The 12,474-nt window shown below is 40.0% G+C and overlaps 1 protein-coding gene across 1 annotated transcript in view; it reads left to right on the top strand.

Annotated features, from left to right (window-relative positions):
- MYO5A (myosin VA) overlaps positions 1–12,474 on the top strand; it is a 182,345-nt gene that overhangs the window by 150,311 nt on the left and 19,560 nt on the right. The window contains exons 30-33 of the mRNA XM_082648646.1: positions 3,251–3,331; positions 5,097–5,295; positions 8,368–8,442; positions 9,864–9,957. Coding sequence (XP_082504772.1) covers positions 3,251–3,331; positions 5,097–5,295; positions 8,368–8,442; positions 9,864–9,957 — 449 coding nt within the window. The remainder of the gene's footprint in view (positions 1–3,250; positions 3,332–5,096; positions 5,296–8,367; positions 8,443–9,863; positions 9,958–12,474) is intronic.

Below are 12,474 nucleotides of genomic sequence, written 5' to 3'. Positions count from 1 at the left end.
TGGCCATGTAATTCTAGAAGGGTACCATGACTTCTAGGATGGGACCCTGATATATGAGACCAAGTTTTTGTCACGTTTCCTAAGGTGTTCTGAGAAAATTCTAACCTTGGTTTCATCTCATTTACTCGTGAGTGAAGTTGTAGATGGCATTTAGCTCAGTCTTAAGAGCCTTGGGTGGGCTGAGAGTATAGATTTGCAGTCACTAAATGACCAAACTTTCCCAAAAGTTTTCCCTATAGCTTAGAGTATCACAGCTCATTTCTGGAATTCGTCAGCCTTCCTACGATTCCTGCTTCCCAAAGAGCCTTCATGCTATTGAACTCTGAACTTAAAAGACTACATGCTTAAAAGAACACAGCCAGTGATGATAACAGAGATTTATCAGTGTACATCTAGGTCTCCTGATGCGTAATGTTAGGATTGGTATACAGAAATACTTCACAAATTAAGAATATTACCATGCAAAATGTAAGGTACTTATTACCTTCTTTTATGGGCAAGAGTGGAGAATGCTTATAAAAGTATTTGGTTAAACTTAAATTTTAATTTATGTATGTAGGTTGTAAGCATATCTTATAGCTAAGGATGTGTTAGTATAAAAAGAGCTATATTACATTGTTCATCCATCCACTCAGCTATTCAGTCACCAGATATGTATTGCATGCCTGCTTCATCCCAGGCCCTGTGCCACACACTGGGAATATAGCAGTAAGCAAGATAAATACAGTCCTTCCTTTCACAGAGTTTATAGGCTGTTGGGGAGACAGCCAAGATAATTTGGACTTCCCTCCAGTGACAGGAAGGAAGTCATTTTTTTAAAAAAATAAATTTATTTATTTTTATTTTTGTCTGCGTTGGGTCTTTGTTGCTGCCCGCTGGCTTTTCTCTAGTTATGGCGAGCAGGGGCTACTCTTCGTTGCCGTGCATGGGCTTCTCATTGCGGTGGCTTCTCTTGTTGCGGAGCACGGGCTCTAGGCGCGCAGGCTTCAGTAGTTGTGGCTCGCGGGCTTAGTTGCTCTGTGGCATGTGGGATCTTCCTGGACCAGGGCTCGAACCCGTGTCCCCTGCATTGGCAGGCGGATTCTTAACCACTGCACCACCAGGGAAGCTGCTGAAAGATTTTAAGTAGGAGAATGATATGATGAGATTGGAATTTTAGAAAGCTAGCCCTGGCTTTTATGTTAGAGAATAGATTGTAGTGGAACAAGATTGAGAGCATAAAGACCAGTTAAGAGGTTATCACCATCATTGAATGACTGATTATAGTGACTTTGACTTAGTTGGTAACAGTTGGGATTGAAGAAAATGGGACACTTTGAAAGATACATAAGAAGATGGGGTGTGTAGCCTTGCAGTTTGTTGGCTGTGTGGGATGGGGACCGTGAAGGGTAACTTTGCAGTGTCTGCTATGGATACTTGGTTGGATATAGTGATGCCAGTTTGTGATCCTGGGTCTGGGATGTGGGGAAGTACAGGAAATGATCAGTAGATTTACAAATATTTAAGGAGGTAGGAAGACATCCAAGGAGAGAAATTCATTAGGCAGTTGAAAATATAGATCTGGAACAGGAGAGATATGTAGGCTGAGATGTAAATATTGAAGTCATCAGCATGTAATAATACAGTTGAGACCATGCAAATAAATCAACTCTCTAGGGATAGATGGTAGATGGAAAATAGAAGAGCAATGTCTGAAATTTGTTTTATGTAAACATCGTATCAACAAGAGAAGTCTAGGGACTTCCCTGGTGGCACAGTGGTTAAGAATCCGCCTGCCAATGGAGGGGACATGGGTTCCAGCCCTGGTCTGGGAAGACCCCACATGCCGCGCAGCAACTAACCCCGTGTGCCACAACTACGGAGCCTGTGCTCTAGAGCCTGTGAGCCACAACAGCTGAAGCCCACGCGCCTAGAGCCCGTGCTCTGAAATGGGAGAGGCCACCACAATGAGAAGCCCGCGCACCGCAACGAAGGGTAGCCCCTGCTCGCCGCAACTAGGGAAAGCCCGCGCGCAGCAACAAAGACCCAACACAGCCATAAATAAACAAACAAACAAACAAAACAGAAGTCTAGTAGGAGAAGTAAGAACCTGGGCTCTGGAGTCACATAGCCCTGGCCTTCACCACTTGCCAACTGTGCAACCCCTGCAGGTATCTTACATCTAAGCCTCAGTGTCTTCTTCTGCAGTGTGGCAAATGATATATATTGGGTTACTGGGAGAACTAAATGAAATGATACATGTGGAAGGTTGTAGAATGGTGTCTGACACTTGACAAACAGTCAAAAATATTATTTTTATACCCTCAGTAGAAAAAAAACTATAACCAACTCTGTCAGTTTTGTTAATTCTACATACTTTTAATAAAATGTGTCACACTTCTAGTAAAAAAGAAGTTTCCCCAGGTCTTAAAATTAATTTTTGATACAACAAACCTTTTAAAAGTTGTGTCATAAAAGCTGGGAACTTTGGACATATACTGGCTTATAAGTTACTCCTATAAGAATTTTAAAAAATAATTTTAAAAATACAAAATCAGATTTTATTACGCTAAAACAAATTCCTACCCAGAAGACTTAAAACTTCATTTTGAAATGAATTATGAAAATTGCCACATGAAGACAGTAGCTGAAATTTTCATTCTATATGTATATGACTATTTTGGTTAGTCTCTAACATAATATGTGACATATAAGATCACTCCGCTAGCTGAAGTGGGAAGCAGCCACATAGCACAGGGAGATCAGCTCGGTGCTTTGTGACCACCTAGAGAGGTGAGATGGGGGAGGGTGGGAGGGAGCCGCAAGAGGGAGGAGATAATGGGGATATATGTATATGTATAGCTGATTCACTTTGTTATAAAGCAGAAAATAACACACTATTGTAAAGCAATTATACCCCAATAAAGATGTTAAAAAAAAAAAGATCACTCTGTTAGCTGAATAAAATGTTAAAAATAGAACCTCCTTCTTACCTCTTCAGTCATTTATTATTTTGCAGGAAAAGTAGCTCTAGATGTTGATTATTTTGTTTTAATTTCTACACATTTACGTGTGATGTTACACGTTACCCATTTTTTTAAAAAAATTAACCAAAAATGATTTTTGTGGTAACATCTTAAAGTCATCTGTAATTAATAAAAACAGTCCTGTTGACTTAACAAAATATTGAAATATCACATGCTGCTCTTGACTATCATCATCTCATTACCATCGCTTTGTGTTTTGCATTATTGTTCCTTTTGCATGGAAGATCATCTGCTATGGATGGCCATGAGTTGAATGAGGATGGAGAGCTGCTGCTGGTTTATGAAGGGTTGAAACAAGCCAACAGGTTATATTTGTCTCCTCAAAATGGAATGTTATTAATTTGTTGTTTTTCTTACTAACAGTGGCCTCCGGACTTTAACTTCTGTATTTCTTATATTAAGTGTCTTCCTGGGTAAATTTCAGACACTAAAATTTGTGAATATCTCACTAAAAGTGGAAGAAATTCCAAACCTCTCAACTGGAGCCCAAGCTACTACTGCAGGAGAGATTAATACCTATTACTTAGTGGTTTCTTGTTTGGAATAATGATCAATTTAAAGGATATATGTGCCTGGGCAATGTGTCTACATTCTCATATATTATGATCATGCTGCCTAACAGCAGTGTTAAGCAGTGTTAAGTGCACGATTTGGCATTCTGTGTGGTTATTGTGAAATTCCGATTTGTGAAACCGCAAACAAAGAGGGTTTCCTGCATTGCTACAGTTCAAAGTAATCACCCTAACTCAACATGTTAAATATGTTTAGGGGAAAGCAAATGAAATTGAAACAGCAGCACCTTTCTGACACAGACACTCATCTCCTCTAGTGAGATTTGTGTCTTAAAATCTCTTAAAAATGCCATTTTAGTGATGAATTTTTTAAAATATTTAGAAATATTTAATTTTTAATATTTATATTAATATATAAATATTTAATTTTAAAATATTTAGACTCTTTGTTCGAGGGGCTTCTACTTATTCTGCTTTGTTCTAATCACAAACGATTGTCATTAACTTTGTGGTGTTATTGGTTCAAATCCTTTTGAAATTTTATAATCATTAAAATATTTTTAGTCTGCTGCTAACCGTTTGCTTGCAATGGCATCAGTGTTTCCCAGAATTTGATAACTAAGGGGTTTGAATAAAAGAACATCTTTTCTTTCTTCATGTTAGTTAATTCCTATCCATAACTTTGTCTTGGCTTTGGAAAAGGGGGTGAATGTAGAAATGGGGGTGCCTGGTGAAGGGAGGATGCCAGTTCGCTCTAGTATCCTCCTGCCCTAGACTACTCACGGTGCAGCTGACTTGTATGTTTGCTCAGAGAAGCAGTAGCTGCTTTGTTGGTCCCACTAATATTGATGTTCTAAAACCATATCTTGTTAGGATTCTGTTACTGATAAGGAAGTGTATGGGGAAAGAGAAAATGACAAATTTTATATATATATATATATATATATATGAAATTTCAGAGCTATCTGTCTGGATTTGGGTAAATCTGTATGTATTTCAGAGTAGCACTCCAGCCTTTCTGCCCTTCAGAGATAAAAGTAGAAAGTAAAAATGGGACCCTGGTCACACCCTCTGCCTGGAATTAGTAATGCTGAAAGTCTTCAAGGCATATTTAATTAGACGGGGCATTTGTAATCTTGCCCTCCATAGTGCGGTGATTTTGTGACGAAGGTACGAGCTTTGCCAACTTTAATACTAGTTTGTGAATGTAGTAAGCCAGGTTCTTTAACCTATGTCTTTTAATTGATTGATCAATTTTTAATTGATTGATTGATCATCATTTCCCATGAACCTTTTAAAAGAGCTAAAATTTTCCTGTTTCTAGGGGCCTTTGAGAACTTTGTAGCAGGGTCCACAGTTCAGAAAGACACAAATGTGAGCACATTTGTTTCCATTTCTGGCCCTTGGTTGAGTTCCTAGACTCTAATCAAGTCAGAAGCTACACAGTCACTACAGAATCCCTGCTTTTCTGCCCTTGCAAGTGAGCATGGAGTCTTGTACCCTTCAAGCAGGGACTCTGGTGTCACCTCCCTTTCCTACTCGTGTGGCTTCTCCGCAGGCTCCTGGAATCCCAGCTGCAGTCGCAGAAGAGGAGCCATGAGAATGAGGCCGAAGCCCTCCGCGGGGAGATCCAGAGCCTGAAGGAGGAGAACAACCGGCAGCAGCAGCTGCTGGCCCAGAACCTGCAACTGCCCCCAGAGGCCCGCATCGAGGCCAGCCTGCAGCACGAGATCACCCGGCTCACCAACGAGAACCTGGTAAGGGAGGTGCCAGGCCACACTCCTCAGCACGCAGGCCCTAGCCCTGCAGGGCAGCCTTCCTTGCTTTTTGAGCAAAACGTCTTTCCTGACTGGGAAGCACTCACTTCCCCACACTTGTTACCCTCTTTCCCTATCAGGGACAGAGTAAGGAAAATAGGACTGTGTTGGTAGAAGTGAAAAAGGCGTGTACTCGGATTGTTTCTCACAGAAGGCTCTGGTGCATCTCAGCGTCCTCAGCCCTCACTTGGAGGGTCTGGAAGATATCGGCCGACTGTGTGCTGGGCTTTTGATATCCTCAGGAACTCAGCTTCCTCCACGTCAGCTGCAGCTTCTCTGCCATCGAGGAGGTTATATAGTTGTCACAACCTTTGGTCCCCAAGCACCACTGTGGCCATCCCAGCCCCTGTCTCTAGCAGACAGCGGGGTTAGAGTTAGGGTCAGGGAAGGCAGTTGGCAGAACCAACGTGGGGCTGTAGGTTGACCTTGGTTGGAGCTCCAAGGTCAGGGAGGAGGAACGTCAGGATTCACGTTTATACATTCGTGGTTCTTTTGTAGCAGAACTTGGGCAGTGAATGAGGAGATTTTTTTCCCCTTGCCAGATTCTGAGTGCTGGCACAGAGTCCAAGTTTGTTCTTTTTCTCTTTTTTTCTTTCTGTCTGTCTTTCTTTTATAGAAAATATTTTCTAGAATGTTTCTCAGTCACAAAATAACTTTTATTACAGATTTATACTTAAGTTTGATAAACATATTTATTAAAGTAAAAGTCATTGAAAAAGTATAATTCCACTTTTTTTTTTTTTATTTTTGGCTGTACCACATGGTTTGTGGGATCTCAGTTCCTCAGTTACCCGACCAGGGAACTCCCAATGCCATACTTCTATATAAAATCTATATTGTAGTGTCAGTCTGGTTTTGAGAAAAGCTGTTTAGGGCTAGTGGTAATTTGTTTCTGTTTTGGGTTATTTTTAATTAATTTGTTTGTTTGTTTATTTATTTATTTATTTTTGGCTGTGTTGGGTCTTCGTTGCGGTGTGCAGGCTTCTCGTTGTGGTGGTGGCTTCTCCCGTTATGGAGCATGGGCTCTAGGCGTGAGGGTTTCAGTAGTTATGGCACATGGGCTCAGTAGTTGTGGTTCACGGGCTCTAGAGCACAGGCTTAGTAGTTGTGGCGCATGGGCTTAGTTGCTTTGTGGCATGTGGGATCTTCCCGGACCAGGGCTCGAACCTGTGTCCCCTGCATTGGCAGGCAGATTCCCAACCACTTCGCCACCAGGGAAGCGCTGTTTCTGTTTCTTCAATTCAGGGTTTTAATGAGCTGTACTAAAATAGTTTGGATTTTCTCTGAAGATTTAACAATCTGAATTATCCCTCCATTATTTCATTAGTGATCATTTACATTACAAATAGTTTTCTGGTGTCATCTATTCAACCATCTTTTATATTATTTGAAGCAAAACTTAAAGGTATGGGACTTCCCTGGTGGCGCAGTGGTTAAGAATCCACCTGCCAATGCAGGGGACACGGGCTCAAGCCCTGGTCCGGGAAAATCCCACATGTCGCAGAGCAACTAAGCCCGTGTGCCACAACTACTGAGCCTGTGCTCTAGAACCCAAGAGCCACAACTCCTGAGCCTGCGTGCCACAGGTACTGAAGCCCACGCACCTAGAGCCTGTGCTTCGCAACAAGAGAAGCCACCACAATGAGAAGCCAGCACACCGCAGTGAAGAGTAGCCCCCCTCACTGCAACTAGAGAAAGCCTGCGCACAGCAAGGAAGACCCAATGCAGCCTAATTAATTAATCTAAAAAAAAAAAAAAAAGCTCAAAGGTATTCTTTTTCCAGTCTGTCCTTCCCTCTGAGGACAGCTTGCTGGTGAGGCTACATTGTAGGAATGGGAAAGGTGGGTGAGGGCAGAGTTTGGACTCTTTTCAAAGGGCCTGAAATATCACTAATTTGTGGGGGAAGTTCTTCTGAATCATGGAATATTTCTGAGATGTCATTTTATTACTCACAAGTATATTGTTGCTTAAATTAAACTAACAATGCTTTATTGTCTAAGAATTGATATACTAAATAATATAATAATAATTGATCAGCATATAAATTCTGTGCTTTTTAAATGATTATCTTAAAATACAAGGTGAAACCATGAAATAAAGATGATTCTGGGTGGTAGATTCTCAGAGTTTTTTCACTAAGCTGGTTAAGCATTTCCCTTTCAACCTTATGCACAGTATTACTTTTCTTCTCAATTTTTAATAGCTAATACAAACATAAACTAAGCCCCCAAATTCTCAACTGGTAGAATCTAGTTAACGAGTTTGAATTTTAGGAAAACCCTTCGTAGGTCAGCTGCTTCTGCCTCGCTGACTACTTACTCAGGAGAGTGGATTCAAACTTACAGACAGGGGATGATGTACTTTTTCACAATCATTATAGTGTCTCAATCTTAATTGTGCATTTCTTTAGGAAACACTTGGGCAGATATTAAAGCAGTGGTGGGCCTAGGCTTAGTGTTCTGAGAAACTACCCTGCAAATCCTTCCCACCCACCTACCTCCCAACACAATCACAGAAATGGTTTTTCTCCCTCCTCTAGTGGACAAGCGTCACAGGCCACCCGCAAGCTGCCTTTCAGGGAAGGAAGGCACACAGCTTCTCATCAGTCTTTCCAACTTCAAACAAGAGCTCCAACTTTGCCATTATTCTCACTTTTGTTTTAAGGGAATTCCCCACTCTTGCCACTGCTACTGGCAGCAAAGAAAGTGCAGCAACTTGTGAGCAGGTCTGAGAATTGAAATAACAGCCTTATCTGGGGAATATGGACCACAGCTCTGTTTACCTGCTAACATAGCCTGTTTCCTCTGAGCATGTGAAAATATATTTGTGTATATATAATCAGAATCATCTGTATTAGAAAAATTAGAGGGCAATGGCAGGTGACAAATCAGAGCCTTTTGAGTATACGTGGTTTCATTATTTGTGTTTTAAAATATTTTAAAATTGATTTTGCTGAGAGGTAGCATTCCCCTCACAGAGAAAAACAAATGTCCATTGTGCCTGTTTTTTCAGTATTTTGAGGAATTATATGCAGATGATCCTAAGAAGTATCAATCATATCGGATTTCACTTTACAAACGGATGATTGTATGTAAACTCAGAGTGCTTCTCTGTCGTCTTCCCTGCTAATTCTAGCCCTCTGTAACTGAAGAGCACACCGCTGCCTGCCCCGCCCCAGGAAGTCTCTTCAAAAACTGTCACAAAACCTTTCTCCCCACAGCTGTCTTTTAGCCAGTGATGTCGCCTCTATCAATGTCCTGCGTCCATTGTCACCTTCAGTTTGTTATTAACACTAGGCTTACAGTGTGATGGAAGCAAAATTTGAAAGATAAAGTAAAATCCAAGAAACAACTGAACCCTTTGAAATGTTAGCAACTGTTCCTTTTGAAACATTGGTCTAGTATCTAAATCAGCCTTGTCTAAACTAAACTGGAAAATGAATGAATATTTGTATTTATAAAAGCTTTTCTAATCCATAACCTGAATAACAACCACAGACTTATTAAATCACTGATTTATTTCCCTTCCAAGCTCCTAGTCTGCTGTTATCCACTTTTCTTCTTAATTATCGATTTTTTAATTATGCCGGTCATTTGAAAGAATTCTTGATTAGAGAGCCAATTATCACAGTTTTTTTAACCCCCCACCTTTGAACGAACTGCTTTTGTTTTCTCTTTTTGCATAAACCATGTGGAATTATCCCTTTTTCTCTATAAACAAACTTATATCACCTGGGAGATTTTTATGGGAATGTTATCCAACCTGCCACTTGGTCTGCAGACCACTCTATCCTGTTTTCTGTCGTTATTTATTTTTTTTAAACACCTTTATTGGAGTATAATTGCTTCACAATGGTGTGTTAGTTTGTGCTTTATAGCAAAGTGAATCAGCTATACATATACATACATCCCCATATCTCCTCCCTCTTGCATCTCCCTCCCACCCTCCTTATCCCACCCCACTGTCGTTATTTTTTAACTTACCTTTTAATTCCCAAAACTTCTTAACTTTTCTTAAGTTACAGGACTAGTTTTAGCCTCTCCAAAGGGTGGGACTCATAGAGACAGTGCTTCACACACATAGGTGTTAACCAAAAGCCCCTAAGTTCAACCATCCTTAAAACTTCCCAAAAAACTGTGTGCATTCGTCAGAATTTACTTTGCCTGTTCCCCCTTTAAAAGAAAAACTTGCTACTGGAATAGCAGTACATTTTACGAGCATTTTAATTGTTGTGGAGTCTACTGGAAAAGACTCCACAGTGAGCCTGCTGTCCATCACGCTGTAAAGGAGTTTACTGCCTTGTATATTTTAACATTTGGCTTTTATTATAGCTGCATTTCCCATTGCCTGCCAGTTTTAGCCAGGTGGGGCTCCACCCATGAGCTTTCATGGAGCTTTTATGTAAAACTAACAAGTGCTGTTTCTGTAATTTTGTGTCTGCTCTCCTTCTGTGCATTTTAGAAGGTTTATTTTGGTCTTTCTGTTATATTTCTCATTTTGATCTTTAGGATTTGATGGAACAACTCGAAAAACAAGATAAGACTGTCCGGAAACTGAAAAAACAACTGAAAGTATTTGCCAAAAAAATTGGTGAACTAGAAGGTATTTAAACATGTTTCTATGACAGTTGCTGAACCTTGGTTTTATATGCAATACTAGTGGCTTAAAAGGTTTTTGTGTGACTATTAGGGACAATAACAAAAATGACGTTCAGCAAACCTGGCCTCCGTGGAGTGGAAATTTTCATTACTAGGTGGGGGAAAATGTTCTTTTCGTGGTAGTAATAATTTACAAAGAGAGAATTCATTCAGCAAACATCTAATGACCGTCTTCTATAGACCAGGCACTATGCTAGGCAGTATTGCATAGTGGTTAAAAGCATGGATTCTGTAGCTAAGCTTCTCGGATTTAAATACTGCCTCTTCCACTATTAGTCATCTGATATTGGGCAAGTTACTGAACCTCTCTATGCCTCAGTGTTCCCACCTGTTAAATGGGAATGATAATGGTGTCTACCTGACACGGTTTGTAAGGGTTAAATTAATTAATATGTGGAATGCATTTGGTATATTTCCTGACACACAGTAAATCCTATATACAACTTATTTTTATTACTGTTAGTATTAGGGATACTAAGATGAGTAAGACAGAGTCTGTGTCCTCAAAGAACTTACATCTAATGGAGAACAAAAAGAGAAGTAAATAAGAAAAAAATGAATTATGATTATAAAGAAATAAGATTTTAGAAAACATCTCATGATTTATATATGATGATGGGAAAACACCTTGAGAAGTGATCAAATATCGGTTATTATTATATACAAATGATTCTTGTCTTGTGGGTTAGTGTTTGTTCCTTCAGTAAGTAGGTGCCAGGGATATAGCAGTGAACAGGGCTAAAGCCACATTCTCAGCTTAGTCCAGCAATGATCTCATTGTTCAAGAGATTCTGAGACCCTCTTTGGAATTGCCTTCAGACCTATGCAGGCTATTACCATTTTGACCAAAAATGATACTGTGCAGCCTGCCCGTCTATTTGTCATTGTCACTCTGAATAATTTTTGCTCTGCTCAAAGGGTGAAGATTCCCCATCACTGGGAATGTTCAAAAGAATCTACCATGATTAACTGTGTGGCTCTCATTCCTCCAACGTGCCAGGCCTGTCGTAACTGTTCCATCTGTTTGATCTTTTTGCTTCTCTTAGTCAAGTCCTGCTTATCCTTTGAGACCAGAGTTATATGTCACATGCTCAAGAGCAGCCTTTCCTGATCACACAGATAGACCCTACAGCTCTACCCTCTGTGTACTGCAATTTGGCTCCCATCTTTTGTGGTTTTCACTGTCATATTTTTAGCAGTTTTTCTGTTTGAATTACTGCCTTCCTCAATGGACTATGAACTTCCTGAGCATGGTGACCACCTCTTATTTCCTCTTGTTTTCACAGCACCTAGTATATTGTCTGACCTGTCATAATCATTCCATTTATTAAAATTTTGAACCTCTGAATCACAGACCCAGACTATATGTCTGTTGGTGGAACTTTAAAAATCTTTATTCAGGGCTTCCCTGGTGGCTCAGTGGTTGAGAGTCCACCTGCTGATGCAGGGGACGCGGATTCGTGCCCCGGTCTGGGAAGATCCCACATGCCACGGAGCGGCTGGGCCCGTGAGCCATGGCCGCTGTGCCTGCACGTCCGGAGCCTGTGCTCCGCAACGGGAGAGGCCACAGCAGTGAGAGGCCCGCGTACTGCAAAAAAAAAAAAAAATCTTTATTCAGAGAACCTTTCTGCACTTAACTCTGCATTAATTATATCATGAGATGATAATTAGACAGCAGAGTATCTGCTTGAACGAAACTGATTTTAAGGGTATTAACTTGTAAGATTATTTTTTAAGCTCCTAATCGTTTCTTTACCATATGTTAGTAACTTTTGATAAATAGAAAAGCCATTTATTATTTTACATTTTTACTTAGCTTTCTTTGATATGTATATTTTACTCAAAGAGAAAGCTTAGAGCAATTTTAAGCCATTATCAATCAGAATTCAACCTCATCAGTTAAACTATCCTGCCAGCTATATTCTTAAATCTATAAGTACATTTGAGAAGGCAATTCATAGATTAAACAAAAAAGTCATTATGATATTCTTAAGAAAAGTTGAGTTACATAATACATATCTACAGAATAAGATGAAATAGATTTATGTGACTTGAACGTTTGCTGAGTGCAGTGTACCTCCCCTCCCCAAGGCAGAGAAGAAAGACAACACGCTTTTCCAACACCTTTCTCTCCTGTCCCCTTATCCCCACAGTGTACAGAAAACACTGATAACCTTGTACAGCAAAGCACCTTCTAATATCTAAAAGTTTTCTTATATTTTTCTAAATATAATATACGTAAATGCTTCTGGTTTAAAATAGCAAGACTCTTACCTCCTCCTATGGGCTACACTTAATTAAGGAGACATTTTTAGAAGCCAGTGAAGGCTTTTTAAATGGCAACATACATAATTTTTAGCAGAAATTATATGGCTAAATGGAGAGTGTTTCAAAATTTGATATGCTTTATGCTGTATTTTAATCCAGGAGTGGGTGTTCCATCTCAATTTTCGTAGAGTCG

This window comes from Grampus griseus (assembly GCF_964374135.1).
Source record: "Grampus griseus genome assembly, chromosome: 2".
Taxonomy (NCBI): Eukaryota; Metazoa; Chordata; class Mammalia; order Artiodactyla; family Delphinidae; genus Grampus; species Grampus griseus.
This window is presented reverse-complemented; position numbering and strand designations above follow the sequence as displayed.